This window comes from Empidonax traillii, unplaced genomic scaffold (assembly GCF_003031625.1).
Source record: "Empidonax traillii isolate 1590-97213 ecotype Southwest subspecies unplaced genomic scaffold, ASM303162v1 scaffold997:size582561, whole genome shotgun sequence".
Lineage (NCBI taxonomy): Eukaryota > Metazoa > Chordata > Aves > Passeriformes > Tyrannidae > Empidonax > Empidonax traillii.
Genome location: NW_020956190.1, coordinates 435,151 through 457,381, shown reverse-complemented (window position 1 = coordinate 457,381; position 22,231 = coordinate 435,151). Strand labels below are relative to the sequence as shown.

The 22,231-nt window shown below is 35.4% G+C and overlaps 1 protein-coding gene across 10 annotated transcripts in view; it reads right to left on the bottom strand.

Moving 5' to 3' along the window:
- SYNE1 (spectrin repeat containing nuclear envelope protein 1) overlaps positions 1-22,231 on the bottom strand; it is a 276,624-nt gene that overhangs the window by 122,511 nt on the left and 131,882 nt on the right. For all 10 annotated transcript variants that reach the window (XM_027903871.1, XM_027903873.1, XM_027903872.1 and 7 more), the window contains 18 exons: positions 21,624-21,811; positions 21,398-21,521; positions 20,250-20,416; positions 18,872-19,025; positions 17,969-18,597; positions 17,133-17,312; positions 15,575-15,725; positions 14,044-14,202; positions 12,886-13,068; positions 10,985-11,086; positions 8,971-9,174; positions 7,822-8,029; positions 6,953-7,065; positions 6,071-6,276; positions 4,892-5,047; positions 3,428-3,719; positions 2,589-2,761; positions 298-607 (listed from right to left, as the gene is read on the bottom strand). In XM_027903871.1, coding sequence (XP_027759672.1) covers positions 298-607; positions 2,589-2,761; positions 3,428-3,719; positions 4,892-5,047; positions 6,071-6,276; positions 6,953-7,065; positions 7,822-8,029; positions 8,971-9,174; positions 10,985-11,086; positions 12,886-13,068; positions 14,044-14,202; positions 15,575-15,725; positions 17,133-17,312; positions 17,969-18,597; positions 18,872-19,025; positions 20,250-20,416; positions 21,398-21,521; positions 21,624-21,811 — 3,699 coding nt within the window. The remainder of the gene's footprint in view (positions 1-297; positions 608-2,588; positions 2,762-3,427; positions 3,720-4,891; positions 5,048-6,070; positions 6,277-6,952; positions 7,066-7,821; positions 8,030-8,970; positions 9,175-10,984; positions 11,087-12,885; positions 13,069-14,043; positions 14,203-15,574; positions 15,726-17,132; positions 17,313-17,968; positions 18,598-18,871; positions 19,026-20,249; positions 20,417-21,397; positions 21,522-21,623; positions 21,812-22,231) is intronic.

Below are 22,231 nucleotides of genomic sequence, written 5' to 3'. Positions count from 1 at the left end.
GGAATATCAGAAATACTGCTGTATTTATGAAGCTAGAAATAAAATATTTGGCCTTCACTTTTCAAAAATAATAACCATAGAAATTTAAATTCCCAATACAGGGAATACAGGTTTTGCATTCCATTGAATTATACTAAACTGTATCCAATTTATTATTAGACTTAACCGTAGTAGAGATAAGATGACTCAAACACAGTCAATCCTTTAGTTACTAAAATATTACAAAAATCAATTTTTTAGCTATATATACAGAGGTCTAAACATTTTATTTATTTGAAATTGAGATCTTTATCTTACCTTGGCTACAGTTGAGATGTCATTAAACTGTGTTTTCAGCTCTTCCTGAGCTGCATCTCCAAAAGAATCATCCCCTGTTTTTTCATATAGTTCCACAGCTTTGTCAATGAGTTGCTGTAAATCACCAGAGTGATCCTCTATCTCAGAAACAATAGCCTGGAAGTGGTCCAACTGAGCAAACTTCTCCTTCAGACCAATCTGCGGTTCTAAAGGCTGTTCCACTTTGTGATCCAATTTCTCTAACCACTGTTCCAGCTGGTTCTTCCTTTCCAGATAGTCATTCCACTGGCTAATAACAGAATCTAGGCAGCTTATATTAAAAGAAACATACAAAGTGCTGATGAGAACTTCTAAACATTTTGAAAAAAAAAGTGTTTGCTTATGCCTTGTTACACTGTCTGTAGCCACGCATAGTATTTATGTTTTTTTCTCCATCTTGCTTTAGTTTTCTATATTAATGTACATCCAAGTTATTCTAGAATTCCTGTGGATTTTGGCACCTAATACAAGTGCTTCCCTATTTCAGGTTCTATGAGCGATCTGTCTGTCTCAGACTAATTAAAAGCACATTTCAGTGTCTGCACAGCAAAGTAAAATACTGAGCATTACTGGAGTTCTTTATGATCAGAGTAATAAAATATCCAGCATCCCATGAATTTATTGTCAATTAGGAGATAATCAGCCAAGTTTTGAAAGAACAAATCAATTCTCTATAGTACCATTTAAAATTTACAACAAATCCTCCTGTCATATACTGCTCCTCCTAGCAGATCACCATATTTTTCTGGGATCCATGCTGAGGAATGTAATGCTCATTCCATTGGACTCAATGAGAGACAAGAGTGTGGTAAGGATTTCACTCGAAATGCAAAGATCTAACCTAATGTAAACAGTATTTTATGATAAAAATTGGCTGAAATTTGAGTGACATATTGAAGACATTCCATTATAATTTTCTACATGCAATTCTGTCACAATTTTAGAGTAACTAAGAAAGTGGCACCACTTACAATTGCACAGATCCAATTTATGCATACAATGGCTCCCACCATTGATATTTAGGACTCAGATATCCTAGCACTCAGATTATCTAAAATACAGATCTATACCTTTCTGATACCTTTCTGATTTCTTAGTTTTCCTTAGAAAAATAAAGAAGTAGGGCCATGCAGAAGCTCACCAAGCCATTTCTATCTGGTAATGCCTGGGATGATAGAATATAGGGTGCTTGTAAAACCTACAAATGACAGCAATGAGGAAGCAGCTGCAAATAGTTTGAATGACAGGATTTAAGTATCAGATGTTCTTAAAAGAAATTTTAAAAGGATAGAATTTTATGGTGAAAATAATGCTTTATTTAGGAAGGATAAATCAGATAGATACACAAATAAAAAATTGGGTATAACTGCCAAGGCTTAGTACTGTGGAAAAAGATTTGGAGATAGAGGATTCAACAAAATTGTACTACTGAGAAGAAAGGAAAATGTCATTCTGGAGAGGATTAAGAAGAGTGTTACATGAAGGGAATGGAAAGTACTGATACACTATGCAGAATTAATAAATTCTCAAATACAGTAAGAGGTCAGCCCACTTTCAGTTATGATATTTTAAGAAAAGTGTAGACAAACTAATGATAGTCTGAAATATACTGAATAAGAAACAAGGATGAAAGAGGTCCAGAAAGTATCAGTACAGAGAGACAGAGAAACATCACCCTCTCTAGAACAGAGATGATAGAGGCCTTCAGATATGTAAAACAGTCTCATATAGACGGTAAGGAAAACTTACCATTTCCACTGAGGTTAAAACAAGAAGAAATCAAATTGCCATGCAAGAAAGATTATTTGGAGTTGATATTAGGATTTTATTTTCTAATTAAAAAAAACATAATGAAAAACAGAATTGAGAAACCTTCCTAGAGTTTTGTATGGAAGAGGTAGGCAAATATCTGTCATATGTTCTTGGTCCTGCCCAAGCACAGGCTCAATAACTCAGAAAGCCCTTTCTGGATTTTTCTCTGTATGCATTTGTATGATTTCTATTAATTTTTTAATTTCTCTATCAAGTACCATCTCATAAAAAATTTGATTCATCTGATAGGGTCACCTCATCACTTATTTTTTTTTTTTAATAGGATGTACTTTTTCCAGGCAATTTTGATTGATTCTGACAATGTAAATTTCCCCTCGCATACCAGTAATGAATGAATGTACTTCTACACTCACAAAGGTACCACTCTTTGTGAGCAAAGGTGGCAGCAAACCTATGTTTTCCAAGGAGTCTTATCTTACCTTTGCCAGTTCACTGAGGTACTGATGATATCATTCCATACATCCTTCAATGTCTCTAGCTCAGTTTGTATCACTTTTTGTCCTTCTTCATTGCTGCTTTTAAGTGCTTGTTCTCCTTTGCCAATGGCCATGTTCAGCTTAACTTCGCCATCCCCTTTGAGTAAGAGGATCTCCTGTGAGGCAAAACGAGTCAGAAAATCAAACGTAACCTGATGAGAAATGAAAGCTGTTATTCTTTAAACAGTGGACACCATTTACCCTTGATAATCATACCAGTATGAATTCATAGGCACCTCTTTTTGTAAATCCCTGTACTTACTATGTGAAAATGACCCAGTAGTTTTTCCCACAGCTATACAGGTTTTTTTACTGCATTGGTCATCCTGAAATATTGTTCACATTGCAGTAGACAATGAGGAGGTCAAACACAGCACAATAAGACAGAACCACATAACTAGAAGAAATCTCAAGAAAAGCCATGGTAGGATCTCCTACACTGATGATCTTCCTCATAAGTGTTTATCTAACCTCTTCTTGAAGACCTCCTGTGATAGACACAGCACAGACTCTCTCTGTCAATTATTCCCAGGCTTCTCCTCTTTCAGAAAGCTTTTTGGGACCTGACTATATGTTTTCATAGTTTGTTATTCCTTATGAAATGTAATACCTGGCCCCTATCCCCATTAAACTTAATCCTGTTTTTCATACTTCCCATCCCAATTTATCAAGCTTCTTCATAACTGTAAAAGAATAAAATATAAAAATATACCTTTTCTACTGATGTGGGTCACACCTAATATTAATCTTGATTTGTAATCTCTAGTTTGATCCTTATTTACCTGAATTTGTGTCAGTCGTCTCTCCAGTGTGGCTTTGCTACCAAAAGTGCTTTGTGATGATGCCAGTTTATCTTGAACCTCTTTCACCCATGACCACATACTCTCTGATGCCTCCTCCAAAGTGAGATGCTCTTGGAGTGCAAGCTGACATGTTCGCAGCTTCTCCTTGACACTTTTGACCATGTTTTGATAATTGGTGAGGTGTTGAGAAGCCAGACGTATTTCCCTCCCTGCACCATGGCCTTCTTCATTTAAAGTCTGTGCCATTTGGGACAGCTGATCAAAAGATTCCCTGATAAAAATTAATGAGAGTGAAAATCAGTTTCAGAAAGCCTAAGTTATTATAGAAACTATCAGAAATTACTGGTTGCTGTCATAATCACCTACTCCACCAGCGACAGAGTTCATAGTTAACAGAAAAAATTATCTAGGAAGGATCAAAAGCAAATATAAGCAGTGTGTATTGATTAATATCTTTTCTTCTGTGCAGTGCTAATTATGAAGATTTTGTAGCTCAGAATGATCACACTGAACTCTTTGTGTTACACTTTTAAATTAAAAGCTAACTTAGTTTTATTTTTAGCTATATATTATATTTAGCTATATATTTTGTCAAACTTTGCAGTTCTATATGAACTGCTACCTTTTGGCACCTGCCAAAGCTTCTAGGAAGTTTATAGTCTTTGACAGGTAGGAAGGCATGGTGGAAAGGTCAGGCAATTTTTCCAGGATTAGACACTGACTCTGGGGTTCAGTACAAGAGTCAGTAAAAGGGATTAAAACTGGGTTTATACAGACTCAGCTAACCTCAATCTACTTGATCACCCTTCCTGATATCCGGTGATTACAAGGAATTTGCATCAGACCAAAATGTCTTGCATCAGTCTCAAGGGGATAGGGAGTGACTGGTGTTTGTTTTTAGCACGCTGTGAAGCTTGAAAAACTGACTACTATTTCTGTTCTATCTTCAGCAACCTGATAATAAAAAAAGAATTTGAAAAAAACACTGTGTACTCAAAACGGCAATTACTTCATCATGTATTGGCTAAGTCTGAATTTTAGAAAGATTTCACAGCCAATGTGGATGCTATTTGAGCTCTTTCAAAAAGCCAGCTGTATGGGAAGGGAAATCTGCCTACCTGGTTGGATCTGAGTGTTGCAGAACAGAAAAAAAGAAATTTTTTAAATTGATATAATGATAAATATAAGTTTCACTGTTGCTTGTAAAAGCAATATTTTGAAGATTTATATTTTAAAATTATCTATTTCAGTTTCCATTTATTAATGAAGTATGATAAGCTTTTCTTAATAAGAAATGTATCAACATCAAATACTGGAATTCGTTGAAATTCCTTAAAACTGAAAGTATCTGGATTCACCCTCTATTCACAGACAGTTTAGTTTTACTGCTGCTTTAGCAAAGGAAAATGTGAGAGTATTTTAGAAAATGTGCTTTCAATATACCTTGAATTCAGCAACTCTTCCAGGAATTTTTCCACTTTTTGCACCTCCTTTTTCTTCTCAGAAATAAGCTGCTTGCTCTCTCCTAATGCTTCTGTGCTTATTCTTTCTTCCATGTCATGCATCCACAGGCCAAGTTTCTTGTACTGATCTTCAAAGCTATGGAACAGATACATAGTCCCTTAAAAATACTTCTCAAATGGAGTAAAGTTAGTAAGAAGTTAATATCCATAAGACTGGGTATCCATTTCATACGTCGAGAATAAGAGTTGTACACCAAACATAATTCTGCAGTGACTACTAATCTAAAAATATTCAGCAACTCTCTAAAAATGTTCAGCAAAATCATGGGAACTACAGGGAGAACAGAAGCCTCCAAGATTTAAAGTGACAGTGCTTTCATTTATTCAATAAAAGCAGACCAAAAGGAAGCTTTTTCCAAAACCTTATAATGATTCAGTTTAAGAATGAAAAATGGATAAAAGTGGGCTTTCTGTCAGCACTGACACTTAGAACACCTGAAGCATTGTGTTTTCAGTTTCTCTAACAGAAGAGAACTGGAATCTTGAGTGCTCGAAACTTAGCAAGACAAGTTCTGGCAGTACGTTTGAAAACATTTTCCTTTAAAGAAGGCATACAATCTCATCCTGCTGTTTCACCCATTACTGCTACACTGTTTTCAATTAGCAAGAGTTTTGGATCTAGTAAGATCTGAAAATATTTTAACTCCCACAATTCGAGCCCTAAGCAGTAATTTAAGGCTGTTTTCTTATTAGCTCCTTAGTAATTATGTTCATCTGGAATGGGACAGAACAGGCATGTGCTGTATAAAAAGCTAACTACCTTCAAACCCCAATGCAGAATTTGAACACTTCTCACACCTTTTCCGTCCAGGAAATGACATTTAAATTACTGAAATCCCAACTGCTGATTTAGGGTTGCATAAGATACAGAGAACTTCTGCATATATGACCCTGACCTTCCACTCTTTAACCAAACTGATACCCTTGGAGCAAGACCCGTTTCTTCATTTTCATCAGAGAACTTCAATTTCTCTTAAACATTTCCAAAGAAAAAAGCAAACAGGACTAGAGCAACTAGAAATAATTTCACATATTGCCCTGCAGTTCTGCAGCCAGACAATTTCATGCACTCCATTTGTGACTACCAGTATTTACTTACTTTCCCAAGTGTGAGGCACAAGCTTCCAGGGCCTTCTTGTCATTCAGACACTGATTGAGGAATTCCTGGAAGTTCTGCTTAGACTTCGCTATTTGTTCCTGAATATGGCTCACAACTGGTTTGGATAAACAACCATACAAACTTTCTCCTTCCTTGCAGGCAGCATCTAATTTGTTTTGTCCCTCACTAACAGATTCCAGCACACCCTGTATAGTGAAAGAATTTTGTTTAAACATGCAAGATTCGATAACTAAAGATAAGCAATACTTCTATGAGAAGTAATCCGATTTCCCCAACAAGATGAGAACCATGTCTAGCTATGGAAACAATTCTAAGCAGATAGTTCATATAAAATATTAGTAAGTGGTGCTACAATTCACAGAACTCAATTTTCTTTTTTGATCCTAAGGTAGTCGTGGTTTTCTCTGGATAGTTTAATCATGTCCTGAAGACATTACACATTTCAGGAACTAGGGCTGTTTACAATAAGTGTCTGCTATTTGTGTTCTTTCTCATCAAAAGTATACAACATCTAAGATTTCACATATCGGTATTAATCTGAAATGTTGATTTAGTCATAGTGTAAAGAAAAATTGGAAAAGGAATAGAAAGAAGGCAAACAAGGAAAAATATTAAAATCAGAAACAAGAAGAGATTAGTTACATATAAACAGAAATTAAATTCTGATCCCTCAGTACTGTGAACACAGTTTTCACTATATTTCTTCTACCATATATATTGCTTCCTTGAACAATTCTTATATTAAATTTTTAAACACAAACCCAATAAATATGTTAGTGTATACAAATTATTTTAGAGATACAATTGGTTACCTATACTAAATTGCTAATTACTAGGGTTTTTTTCATTTGTTCACTATACCTGCAAGTCTTGTAGCTTTGCCTCTATGGCTTTGCTGTCCCCAGACCTGTCAGATGATTCTTTCACTGCAGCCTTCACACCAGAAAACCATTCCTGGAATTCTTGCATAGAATCTTATTCAATAAAAAAAGTATAGAGAGGAGAATATTTCTGTGAGACACAGCATTATCCACAGTGCTATACAGATGTTTTAAGCAACTATTTTATCCCTCAGGAACAGTGCTTAAAAGACAACAGGATAAGTCTTGTTGTCTTCAATGACTATGGGGAGTGAGATTGATTTCACAAAAAGGTAGATGTTTCCACTGTAAATATCCAAATTTGAATAGTCACACTAGGCAATAGTCCTTTGCAGTTATTAGGAAAAGATGGGCTTTTTCAGTTTATGATATGTCCCAATTTTATGCTAGATAAAATCTACAATAATATCTTAATAAACAAGATTAAAAATTACTTATTTTTCTCCATTGACTATCCAGTGAGCCCAGAAAATACTTCAGATAAGTACTTTTACACTATAAACACCTACATTTGGTTGTATCTCTTTATGACAAATACACAAAGTGTACTTATACAAAAGAAGTGAAGACTAAGAGTGAGGAAAGGCACGTTTTCATGCATGTTACATGGTTACATCGTTACATGCATACTACATTACATATGCAATGGTTAAAGTTCAATTCTGTTTATGTCAAATGCTTTGTTTCACAGCTCTTATCAAATGAACACTGGGCAACATGATTTTCTGAAAGGCTCCATACAAAAAATAAAGTTGAAGTTGCAAGTGAAATCACTGGAGACTCTGGCAGACTCCAGAATGATTCATGGCTGTGGGCTAATGGCTCGTAATAACAAGCCTGAAGACTCACAGAGAAAATGTTTTTCCAAGGACTCTTGCAGTCTGGCCTGTGTTCTGGAACAGAGCAGATTCACAGCTTCATACTTCTTTATCAATAAAGTGACAGTGCCACCGAGAGTTTCCAGCTCTACAGAATGGTATTTGCGACACAGGGTGTTGAGGTTCTCACGCATTGAGTCAATGCTGCTTTGCTTAAGCTGAAGGTCTTTTTGTGTTTCCTGAAAATAAAGTTATAACATAAGTACAATTATTTGTAAAGAAGAAAAAAAAGAACCCTCTTTTTCTCAAGCATTCCAACACTCCTCCCATATCTTCTTTCCTCCAAGTGCCAGACACAATGATGCATCACCTTTCCTGAATTTTCCAACTGAAATGAATCCTTGAAATTAAAGAGCCATCATAGAAATGTGAAAAATGTTGTTTCTCATGATCTATTACTATATTAGAAATAAATAAATTTTAAGTCATACTGAATAGCAATAGTTATTTTGAGAAAAGTCTGAAAGTGTATGTGATATGCAACATGATACTGGTATTTGGTGGGATTTCTGAATGAGAGGGACTTCACATCTGACTTGAAAGGAACATTTGTCTGAAAATTAAATGTGAATTGGCTATTATATCTACATTAACATGTTCTCACTCAGAAAAATCTCCATGTGGTTTTTCATGTTGTGCATAATTGTAAGCAATCGAGAGCCTAGGCTGCAGACAAAAGAATTGCTACATATGAGGACTAAGGAGGGTTTCTGATGCAGAAGTTTTTGTTAAAATTGAGTTTGGTCCAGTGTCTTTTACTGTGACAAGTTGTAAGTTCATAACTTATATTGCAAGGGAGTCAATGGACTTGCAAATATCCTGGAGTAACAAATAAGAAGTTCAATGTAACAAAAACACTCCTTGTCACAACAAAGTCCATATTATTCATTACAATCTTCTGAAAGTTTCATATAAAGTTGATAAATCAGAACTTCTGTTCATTGCTGGAACTACCTAAAAACTATCACTGTATTATTTGCTAATATTCTAGAAGCTGTGCAGGAGATATGTATTTTTTAACCAAATGAAAATTAAAATATAATGCTTAACAAAAGCTCTGATCAAAAACCCCAAAGATCACCACGTAAGAAAAAGCATATTAATTTTCTTCAGCACCAACCTTTACTTTATTTAGAACTTCAGGATCCAGTTTACGTGTACAGCCTAACAGCGTCTCTTCCACTTGTGTTAGCCAGTCTGTCATCTGACCAATCAACTTCTGTAACTCCATCTTCTGAGTACTGAAATCTTTCAGTGTCTCTTTTGCTGTCTCTGACATATCTTTGGCATGTTCAAATTTCTGCTTCAAATCTGATTCTATAAACTGAAACCAAAATGTTATGTATTAAGGCATTTAATAATAAAACTTTTATTATGGTAAATGCTTATTGGCAAAATGGAAGGTAGGAAAGTGGCATACAGTGATAATTTTTCTCTTTTTACATCTGTAACTAGAGATACTTCCATAATTAAAAAATGTCAACCATTTAGGATTCAGTATTAGATATACCATAATACAAAGAAGTGATACTGACTATAAAAAGCCAGACTGCAAACTGTTGAAGTTCTTATCCACTTCTGAAAAATTAAACGGTTGAGCCTTTTCCTCTACTAATTTGCCATATATACAGAACATGATGTAAATTCAACTAGCTCTATAAATAGAAAGATCAATTGGTGAATTTTAAGAGCACAGAGGCCCAAAGTATCTCAGTGTAATGCAGGTGAAAACTGAAGACAGTACAAAAATAAGTCAGACTATTGCCCATTAACCTTTTCAAAGACAGCAACATGTGAAATTATAGTCAGATGTTAGCTGTGCACATAAAAAGATAGCTAGCCATAAAAAGATACTATACATAAATCAGAATCACCGAATCATTAGAGGTGGAAAGGATCTCTGAAGATCATTTAATCCAATCCCCCTGCCAAGGCAGGGTTACCTAGAGAAGGTGAGACAGGGACTTCTCTATGTGGGTTTTGAATGTCTCCAAAGAGGGAGACTCCATGACCTTCCTGGCCAGTCTGTTCCAGTGCTCTGCCATCCTCAATGCAAAGTTCTTCCTCATGTTGAGGTGGAACTTGTGCTTTAGTTTATGGCCATTGCTCCTCATCCTGCCTCTGGGTACCACTGAAAACAGTCTGGCCCTATACTCTTGGTGCCCACCTTTGAGATATTTATATGCATTGATGAGATTCCCCTCTTGGTCTTCTCTTCTCTAGACTAAACAGACCCAGCTTCCACAATTTCTCCTCATACGAGGGATGCTCTAGACCCCAAATCATCTTTGTGACCATCCACTGGACCCTCTCCAGTAACTCTTTGTCTTTTGTGTACTGAGGAGCCCAGAACTGGACACAGAACTCCAAATGTTCTTGACCATATCTAATTGGTAATTTAGGCTCATGTGTACATTCACAGCAAAATGTGGACAAGGCTTGAGTGTTGTATTACGTTGCACTAAAATCTGGTATGTCCAAGATACTTCCCTGCCCACTGAAATTGCAGAAGTCAGCTTACCTTTTAAAATTTCTGACATTAAAAATTAATAATTTCAAATACCAATTTCTGTTGGAAATCAAACATACTATGGGTTTGTGACTTCCCTAGAACATAAAAAGAAAGTACCTAGCCAAAAGTTCAACAGTTCGTCTTCATGTTTGTTATTTTTACCCCCCCTCTTGTAAGAGCTAGTTAAGGGTACTAATTCCAGTCCACTAAAGATTGCTTTTGAGTTAACAAAGCAAATGAACATATTTTACTGCATTTACTTCTTTCAAGCAGGCAAACTGTGTATACACTCACATATAATGTGGCCTAATGTTGTGGAGTGTAGAGAATATAATCTGTCTCATATGTATATATATACATTATAAACTGTTTCTTCTATTTCAATTTGTTAAAAAAATACTTCTACAACTCTAATGTTCAATGTCTTTATGGCATATTTTTTACACAAAAAGACCAAAGTTACCTAAAGAAACATGAACATAGAATAGTTATGCTACATATAAATAATGCTATATCTGTCACCTCGAAAGAAAAAGGCAGTGTAGGAGAAACGGAAATGTCCCAAGGAATGTCATCTTAGTTATTTGAGCACAATCTGTGATTACTAATATCTTTATTTTACCTGGAGATCTGCAGGAGGCTCTTCACTGTGGGTCAGTTCTTTGAGTTCTGAAATTTTGGAAATAAGTTGCTCCAACTTCAGTTCTTTATTCTTGACTTCAGACTGTAAAAGATATGTGGTCAAACTTTCATACTAAAACACAAGAAGCTTTCAGACTTTTTGAAGGATGCTTCATCAATTTCAAAAATGAAAGAAAATGTAAACAAAGTTTAGCAATCAGGGAAAACACTGTTGTTCAGTTAGTTTTCTGCTCTAAAAATTTCCCATCTCTTTTCCTTTATTAGACTCAGTTCAGAGAAATTTCCCCCTCCTTCAAAAGAACCACACACATTATTAGCATTTAAAATGCCCTAACAGATTTAATTCATTAAAACTGGCAAAATAAAGATGGGAATGTCATTGTTTATTTACTGGAAAAATCTTCTGGGGTTGATATATTCCACTTAATGGCATGCAGAGTATATTACACATGATCTCTGATTTTTATTACTATTATTAATAAAATAAATTGTATTAATTTATTTTTAAATTACTATTACAAGTGAGCTCTTGGAAAAAAAAGTAGACACAGAAATAAATTTTAACATCAAAAAATTCACTTACATATCTGGACCACATATTTACTGTATTTGTAAATACAAGTTATAAAGAAATATTCTACTTACTAGAAACGTAATAGTAAAGCAAAGAGAATACCATAATTTGTAGTTCTGAAGTACCATGCAAGCAATTGGTGTGTCTAGCCCATTACCCAAATTTGCTTTTCTAAAAAATTCAAGTAGATCACTCCAATTAAAAGATTGGACAGTGGATTTCATGACTCAATTGCTGCATTTAACATCTGCCCTGAATGGCAGAAGTTCATGAGGCCTCAGAAGGATACTCAGAGGTATTTATGTTAGGGAGGATATAATATTAGGTGACTAATCAAGAAAGTGGACAGCGAATTGGGCCATATAAAAGGTACACTGATTGTTTCTCTCCATGCTTATCTATTTCTGATTGCTGAAAGGGCAGGACCCTTCTGTCACTGAACTGCCTTTCCTCCTGCCTTTGCAAAACGAAGTGCAAAAAAAGTACTATGGACCATGCATTCTGTGACTGCAAATGTACACACAGTGCTCACATCTTCTGCTATTCTGGCCCTCCTGAAAATCAGGTACACTTTCTTGTTTGGGTACTGTCTGCTTTTACTCCCAATCAGTTTTAATAGTGATAAATTTAGGTGGTCTGATTGCTATGTAATTACAAAGGCATTAGATAAAGCTTGTCCTAAGGAAAATACTAATTTATCAACAGTTTATATTCTATCATACCAATTGATTGTGTTCATTGGGCATCTTTTTAAGGGCATAATTTATTTCAAATTAAGTAAAATATGGCTCACTCTATGGTTGATTTGATTTATATTTTAAGTCAATAGAGTCAGAATGCATCCTGAACACTAGCTAGATTTCTAAAGCAGTTTAACACTATCCAGCAAGAAAGTCATCATCTAACTGAAATTGTTAGAACCTTACATTAAAATTTGCCTTCTAGTATATCTTTTTTTATTGTCTGGAAAATCTACTTTCTTAGATAAGATTTTAGAAACTAGTATTTTTTGACTAAATACAGCTGAAGTTGTCTAAAATTTCCATTAGTTTCTACTGGAACAGAGAATCAGCCTAGAACCAAAATAACTATGGAGTTTAGATTTAGTAAGATGTGCCATTATTGTTTCTGTCAGAAGCAAACACCTTCAAAACAAAGGACTGGAATGCCCTCTGCTAGCTATGGGGTTAGTGGTACCACCACTTGAACAGAGTACACCACGGTCTACAACAGCACAGTCTTATCTATGGGCCTGGCATTGAGATTTTGGTCCAGAACATTTTTATCCCTGATTTACGGATAAGAACCTGGAAGTCTTTCAGGAGGATCTCCATTCTCTGACTGTTACTGAAGTTGTTGATGCCTTCGTTCAGCTGAGAAATGTACTTATTAGACCATCCATCTAATTCATCTCCAGTTTTCAGGATGTCATCCCATAGGGACACGCTTACACTCAGTCGGTCGATGTTATCTTCAATTCTTTCAGACACCTTTTAGAAGAGAAGAATGTATCAGTACTATTCACAAATTAATTTTTGGATTTCTTTACTTTGCAGCCAATTATAAGACAAGTGCATCAAAAAAATTTAGTAAGCCTGGGTGAAAAAATTTTCTTAGATTTAGTTCCAAGTTTTGTATTCTAATTTCAATTTATTTACCCAGATCATAAAATTCACAAAAATCATACCTGACGGCTTCTAAATATTTGTATATTTTTACTGGAAAAGAGTTTTATAGTCAAATAAACTTTACATTTGAAAACCCTCTATATTTATCTTTCTTATATCGCGTAGGAATTTGCTAATAAAGCATTATAAATATGCAAATGTAAAATATTAGGAATAAATCCTTTAATGTGAGGGTGGTGAGGCACTGCAACAGGTTTTCCAGAGCAGCTGTGGACGACCCGTCCCTGGAAATGCTGAAGGCCAGGTTGGACAGGGCTTTGAGCAACCTGGTTCTAGTGGAAGGTGTCCCTGCCCATGGCAAGGGAATTGGAACCAGATGATCTTTAAGGTCCCTTCCAACCCAGAACAATCTGTGACTAGCTTTTATATTGTGTTTCTCTGGTATAATATTTTCTTTCTCAATGTATTCATATGTTTTACAGTGTAGCTTAATGTAATTTATTGCCTAATTTATTTAGTCCAATTTAGTTTAATAAAGTAATGCTGGTATACATTAGGCGTGAATCCATTTCAAATTTAACCTCAGAACTGTGCACTGAGTAAATTCATACTAGGAACATTCATACATTTTTATAAGGCATCATTTTAAATCTATCAAATTGATGCTGCAATTTTGTGCATACAGTGGACGCCAAATCCCTGTGATTAAACCTTTGAGATATACTTCAAAGTAAATTTTACTAAACAATTGTACTCTAGGATCCTAAGAAAATACAAATATTGTAACCTTAGCCAAACATAAAAACTATATTGAGCATATAAACATCAGACTCTTACATCTAGCCATTTGTCCACCATAGAGTTCATATCTGTTTTTACCGCAGTGGAGTCGCAGTTATGCACTCTTTTCAATTCTGCTAACAAATGTTTTCCTTTATTAGTGAAAGTATCCAGGTCTTTTTGTTTATCACTCAGATCACTCTTGGCAGCTTCATGCTGTGGACATAAATATTTGCTTGTTAAATGAAGCCATAAAGAAAGAAAGATCCATTTCTCCAGATACTCATTCCTAGCCCTGTGTTACGAATTTGACAATTCTCATTAAGCAAACCATTTAACTATTCCACAAAAGACAAAGCAACTGAAATGGTCTTCTCATGAGCATAATCATATAGTTTGATTTTTTTTTTTAATAAATAAAGTCTTTGTCATTGACTAACCACTTCTGGAATTACAGCAGGGTAAACAGAGGGTGCTGCAAATAAAATTTAGAATTAGAAAACTCTAGATATTCTAGAGGACACTAGATATTCTGGAATCTCTATATTCCAGATATTCTAGAACTAGATACTAATAGATATTCTGGAAAATGAAAGTAAAGATGTATTCAGAAAGGAATTAGACAAAATCTTCAGGACTACTAAGTTTGCAATCCTAGGCATAGGGAAATCTTTAAAACACCATCGATGAATAGAAATATTTATTGCACTCCAACTCCTTCAGGCCAATGTTGTAGCAGGGAATTCTCCACAGCCTAAGTCTCAAAGGAGAGGAATCATGTGGAAGTTACATGAATTTCTTTGTTAGACTGATGAGATCTCTTCTGGCTTTCTGTTCTACTTAAGATGTCTATTAGAAAGAGGCCATAAATATGCATAGTTTAGAATAAGGTTTGTACAGTTCTGGCTGAAAGATTTTTAATCAAGAGCTCAGTAGGCTTCCAAATGAAATTTCCCTCCAAAAGAACAGAAAGAGTTTAACTCAGAACTGTTTATCCTGACAGGCTATTGAAAATCAGAATTTAGAATTTTTGAAATATGATGCAGTGAAATGAATGGAATGTAGGGATCCAAATTCCTTATCTCTGCTCTATGGCCAGTACCCCATGGAAGGAGTCCTCTGAGGGAAAGAGACAGACATAAAAATCGCACACATGTGTGCAATTCATGGTTTTTTTTGTGGCCTTTTATCTATTTCAAAAATTACCCAATATGGAAAAACATTAAACTATGTTGGCTAGAACTGTCCTTCCATAGTCAACATTATTTTATATAAAGAACTTTCCATAATTTTCCACTTATGTTTTCCATATAAATTACCATTTTGCACTTACAGATACTAAAATTATAAACAGCAACAATGAAAATACACTGGAATGGATCTCACCAAAATGCTGAAAGGACTACATTCTTTCCTCACCAGAATCAGTAAAACTTAAACCCTGACAAATCTTGTCAGTGCGACAAGATTTGACAGTAAATTCAAGGAACTTTAAACACAAGTCAAGGGCACCTTTCAAACAACAACAAAAAAATCCATCTAATTAAAAACTAATTTATATCTCTCCAAGGCAAACATATGTAATTACCTTTGATAATGTTCGCCTGACATCTTCATGATCCTTCCAAACGGATTTGATAACAGAAGCACTGTTAGCACTCTCTATGACTTTCATTACTGTTGACTTCAAGCTCTGATATTCCTTCATCAGATCAATAAGAATGCAGGATTGCTCCTTTCTGCAATGAGAAAAGGCTGTATTAGTACCACTTGTTATCCTGTTCCTGAAGGATAGAGAACATGACAGCAATTCACACAGGAAAACCCGGATGCAGCGCTAAACGTGATTTGGCCAGCCAAGGAACTATTAATATTTTGGTTTTACAAATCACTGTGGATCTATAAATCACAAAACATCTCACTGAAGAGACAGTATATGAATTACATCTCATATATATCAGATATCAAAGCAACTGATTTCAGTAAAAAAAAGACTGAAACTGGAATTCAAACTTCTCAGTTCCTAAGTTAAGCATCTTTTTGACTGGAAACCATAATAAAACAATGCTCATTTTTTAAAAACTTGTTTAACTTGGAGTGCTTTTTGTTAAAAATAGGCAAAAATAAAGACTAAAGCATGCAAGATAAGTCTGCTTATTTTGTCCTTCAATTGTCACATGTGTGCTTTTGGGACTAAAACATTACATTGAACTCACCTGTCATTCTACTAAGAATGGATTAAATATCTGCTGAGAACAGGCCTAATGTTTTTTTATCACTCCCTCTCTAGAAAAGCCTACTTATGCTCAGGCAATGGACAGAAGAAAAAAACCCTATTCAATCCACTCCTGTTCTTTATACTGAAGAGAGAGAAGAAAGACTACTACTTTGAACATGTTTAGTTGTAGAACACTGTCAGTGAAAGGAATTCAGGAGACATGACACTGACAAAAAAGAGGAGTAATAGCTTTAGGAGCTGACTCTGAATGCTCCAAAGATTTCTCCAAAATAAGCAGGTTCAGAAGGGTGTAAAATTTTGTCTATACAAGAGCGGAAACACTGTTGGTTTTCTTTAAAGATTATGAAGAGGCAGTCAAGACAAAGAAAATGGTATGATAAAACTTTCTTCAGTGTTTTTACCTCCTTTTTTATTAGTCTTCATTGATAAAACTGATCATCTGATCATGTATCATGTAGAATCAGTGTAACTGACTATATACCAATGATTATTGGGAGCCTGGTCTCTTGGGCAGACAGAAAGGTTTCAATCAAAAAAATTATTTAGGACCACTAAATATAGAATTGTCAGAAATTTATATCCAACAGAGAATGAAAATACGTGCTACAGGGAGAATATGTGCCAGCTAGAGTGATAGTCAAATCTCAGAGGAGATTTTTTATCTTTCAGAAGAGTAAACAATAACAGGCAATAACATGTATGTATATCTGCAAATACTGTACTGAGGACCTATTTGTGGCCTTATTAAAAGTATGAGTACAGCTGGTAGAATATTTCTTTACACTGTGTTTTTACCTAAAAGCCTTGTTTCTTATTGTGACTAATATAGCAAGAAGATATGAAATGTAATAACTATGTCTCTTCCCCCATCCTGTCTTTTCGCATCTTAAGCTAAAGATTTACTTACTTTTCACGTATAACTTTCTTGGTATCCTTCCACAGAGATTCTAAGCAATTTATCTCTTTGTCAGTCTCAGGAGCAAGTGAGATATCTTTTTGGGTTATTTGTTTTGCTTTGCTCATGAGCCACTGGAGTTCATGCTGGTGAGAATTCAGTTCTTCATCTAACTGGTTAAAGATCCTTAATCTGCAAATTAAAAAGCAGGTTTCAAATTTACTCATCTTGGCTTTTTTTTTGCAAGAGAAAGGAGGAAGAAAGAGTGAAACAGTTGTTGTTAAGAGTTACTGTGCATAAAGGTCCCTCTTTCCAACATTTTCTACAATATCTTAAAAAAAGCAAAGTGTTATCTAAGTTTTTTTCTGCTACAACGGGGCTCAGAATATGATTTGTCTGATACATATTCAACTATACAATCATTGAGATATACATGCACCTTCACCTCACACAGTCACTTGGAAATAGATATTTACACTAATACTTTATTATAATAAGTGTTTGCAATTCTTTCTTCACAGTCTTCAGTTCTGTAAGAGCAGAGACAGTTATCTTAGGTGGGCTTTCTAATAGCTGTTTAGACCTTAGATTCTTTCAGACAAAATATATTTTTGAGACACAGACTTTCATTACTGTTCTTTCAATATAAAAGATTAGCAGGACTTCCTAAATGTTTTGTGCATGTTCTCCCTCCTTCCAAACAGCACCCTCATTTACAAGTTTTTATTAAGTAGATACATATGTTTAGCAAGAAATAGAACACCCAAGCAGAAAACACACATATGCCTCCAATGCATCATGAAAGGTCTAGAGACTGCAAGGAAGTTTGGAAGTGCCAATGTTTTTACCTTTGCTGGAGGGCTTGTACTGTCACCTCCTTCAGGCCCTCCTTGTCAGCCTTTTCCTCAATATCTTCAATACTCTTCAGTAACTGTTCTTTATGTTCCATGAAAGATTTTTGCAAGGCTCCAAGTGCTTCTGCCTCACTTTGTTTGGTTCCCAGCAGGTTTTGAACTGCTTCCAGTTCCACACACAGATTATCCACCAGAGTCCTGCAGGAGGTCCTCTGTCCAGAAATGCTGTGTTTCAGATGATATTGAGCCTTAGTAAGGGAACCATCCAAACTGATGGCAACAGATTCCAACTTGTTAAGATCTTGAATAACACCACTGAGTTCTTTCTCCAGTAATTCAGATTTGGCTTTATCTATATTCCCTGTTTTCTCCACTGTCTGCTTCAGCTGGTGGAGCACTCCTGATACATCACTTTGGAGCTCTAGGAAAACTCGCAGCTCATCCAGAGTCTCTTGTCTTTGGCTAGTTATTTGACTTGCCTCCTGGAAGATCTGAAAGCAATCTTCAGTCTTTGCCTGCAATATCTGCTGGTCCTCTGGGCTGCTGAAAGAACACAATTTATCTATGTGTTCCTTCAGACTTTGTAACTGCTGTTTCTTACTTTCAACTTCCATTGAGTGGTTCTATGGAAAAGAAAAAAAAGGGGGCTTAGTTTCTTCTTCCAATCAAGAGTTTAGGAAACATTTTAGTACTAAACTTATAAGTGAAACAAGTACTACTGAGGGGTCTTCAGTGTTACAATTTTGCTTTAAACTTTTCAAATAACAGAAATCTGTATGTGACTGCAAGAGCATATTGGTTTTGAAACAAATAAATTACTTGCTAATTTTAGATGAGTATTTAGCTGAATGCACTGTAAAATTTCTCTGTCTTTAATATTTACATCCAAAAGTTTACCTTATTGTGAGATGCAGCTAGTTGTTGATCAGCTGTGTTTATCTCTGAAGTGGCTTGTAGTTCAGCAAGAAATTGCTTAATCCAGTCTGAAAACCTGAGCAGGAGCTCATCAAACTGTCCATGCTCAGCAACAAGAGATTGAAGGAAGTTGATCCTATAGAATGTCAGATGTAAATATGAAAGCACTCGATGTAAATTAATCACTACCCGTAATCAAAACCACAGCTGACTGGTCAGCATTAACATCAATGCCACATGCAAGGAAAGAAAGAAATGTCAATTTATTTTGTGAAACTGATGACTCCTGTGTTGATTTCTTAACTGGGAAATAACAAAACATTTGAAAGCAGATTTGGCTCTTCCCTGTTTTCACTGTTCTATTTATATCAACTGTTAGAAGTGCCTCAAATAATCAAGATACATTCTTCACCTTTTCTTCATGGGTCTAGTCCCATCAAAAAGAACAGTGAATTACTGAATTAAATATTGAATTAAAGCTTAACTTTAATTTTCAGACATAGCAATTCTGTTTGCCCTATCATGAGCAACATGGAATATAAAGTGAGAGTCTTATGAATTCAGGCTGGAGATGAGGAACTGCATGCTCAACTTTCACTAAAGTAAGTGAGGATCAAGTCTGCCCAGAGAAACACAATGTAAAGGAAGAATGTGTCCTGAGGAGTACTCAGCAGAATTGTTTCTAAATCTTGACCTTAAAAAAGACCTTGCAATTTACCTTCTCATTTATCTTAGAAATTTCTCTATCTATTTTCAACATATAGATCATTATATTGAAACAAAAATCATATTGATAACAGTAGATTATGTTTTTGATCGGGATTTATTATTTAAGCTACATTAAAAATAGCAAAATACATGCGTTCATCATAAAAAGAACTGAAATCTAAATATATGATAGCAGACAGTTTAAAAAAAGGAGACAGTTTTCCTGAGCTTATTATGAGCCAGGAGCCTAACAATTGAGCATTTACAGCAAATAAAAGCTTCAAAGGGGGTGAAAGAATACAGTAGTGTGGCTTTGTACAAGACAAATCATATAACTGAAAAAAATGAAGAGAAGGTATTAGAGATTTTGAAAGTTACCTGGGAAATTTTAACTTACGAAAAATGCAACATTACCTTCATTTCTTCAAACAGAACCCTTTTACCAAAAAAAATAGGGAGAGTTTATGTCCAAAAAGACAGCATCATAAATGTGTGGGATTCTCATCCCCCTATTCCTGGGACCTCAGGATTCAGTATTGATCTTAAACATTTATTTTCCTAATGGTAATATGTAAAAAATATGTTTTGGTACTGGGATTCCTCATCTGGATACTGCTTACTTTACATGTAAAAAACACTCTGAAGCACAAACCTTTTATCAACAGTTTGTGGTAAAGCTTTCCACCTTTCATCCAGCTCTTCAAATTTCTCTTTTATTTTTTTCACACACTGGTTCGAAGCTGTTGGAAATAGCGACTCATTTAACTGTAATAGGCTGTCATAGAGCGAAGCATGGGACATAATGTCTGCTTGCAAATCCTGGGAAAACAGTGGATTGTAAAATTTTAGATGAGTATCACATTATGCAAAATAACAAAAATAATAAAAAGACAGCTACAGATTTCCAGTACACCACTTTTGAAACAAGTAAGTGAGCACAGACAAATTCTTGGAGGAGCTGAGGTCTATTAGGACAAGCAGGTACTCAACACCTCTCGGACAGATAAATCTGCAACATAGAGATTCATAAAAGTTGTTTTTTTTCAGCTTTAGGCCAAAGTGTGATCTTTCCATATAGCTCTACTGTATGATGACAGTGGCTAAAATGAAGACCACATTTTGCAATATATTTTACGTGCAGCAATAGAATTGTGGGGAAATGTTGCAAATTGGCTCAAAAAAAAAAAAAAAAAGAAACCCACAAAACTCAAAAAACCCCAAACAAAACAACCAAAAACCAAAGCAAAAGAGTTTTGCTTTTCTTCAGTAATATTGAAAACTGGAATTATGGACTACTTGGCTTCAAGGAAGGTACAAAAGATGCTACATTTGCCCAACTGCTTAATATTATTGTAAAAATTTAGAATAGGATGAAAATCCTGTGTTTAAAAAAAAATAATCAGAATTTCTTAGTGATTTCAAAACCTTTGAGCATTTTTTCATCTGAGCAACTTTTCTCACATTCAAAAAAAAAAAAAAAAGTAATACTGACTAACAAAGGAATTTCTCTAGAGAATGGCTGCTCTGGCAAGCAGACCCTTGATCTTCATTGACAGATAATAGGATATATCAGGGCATTTTTCTTTTTTCTTGAGATGCTATATTATAGTTAGAAGTAACATTCTTCCTGTGATTCTTGTCTTTGAGAAATAACAACATTGATAACGTAATACTTCCTAGGACATTTCCAAAGCACAGAATCAAGTGACTTGTCAGACTATAACTGAGCAAGTCCATCCTTCAAAAGACACAGAAATACACCAAGAAATGTAGAGGAACAATACTTCAGTGGAAACATACCTGCAAGGACTGGAGTTCATTTTCCAGCTTAACTCTATCAGCAGACACATACTGCTCTGAAGGCTGGGCTGTAGCTTCACACCCCTCCAACCAGGCCAGGAAGGCAGGCAGCTCCTTCTCCTGCCTAATAAAATCACAACACAGGTTACCAAGTCATTCCCTCAGTCCCACACGGACCACAGGAAGGTCTCTGTGTCCATCATAACAGACGTGAGAGTTTACTCACTTCTGCCACTGAGCCAGAAGAGTCTCTAATAAGGTCTGTTTCTCTTTAGCATTTTCTAGCACTTTTTCATATTTCTGCTGTAATGCTGTGACCTCCTTAGAAGCTTTTTCTTTGTTGGCCACCTTACGGACACTGGCTGAGAGAGAGGCCAGAGGGCTGCTCAATTTTTCCACTGTATGACAAAGGTCCTAATGAACAGAAGTCACATACATAAAAAACAGAGCTATGGTAACGACAGTGGGAAAAATTCTGTACTCCTACTCATAAGTTTGAAGCAATACTACATGCATTAGATCATGAAGTCACTGCTTAGCTTACATGTCGCTCAGGTCTATCCCATATACATGTGTTCCAAGCATATCAGTGAGCTAGCTTGTGGGGGGGAAGAGTTTCCTAAAAACAGTGCTAAAGAAAAAACTTTGCAACTATAGAGTCAGATCTTCTGAATGGCCATGCAACACAGCATCATCCATGTAGCATAGAGGTCTAAATTCAGAAAAAAGCTCCAAATTCCTTAACAACTGTCTAAGAGTTGCCCTAATTCATATACAGTAAACACAAAACCTCACTCCAACATGTGAAGACTACCAGACTTGTAGCCTATGTTA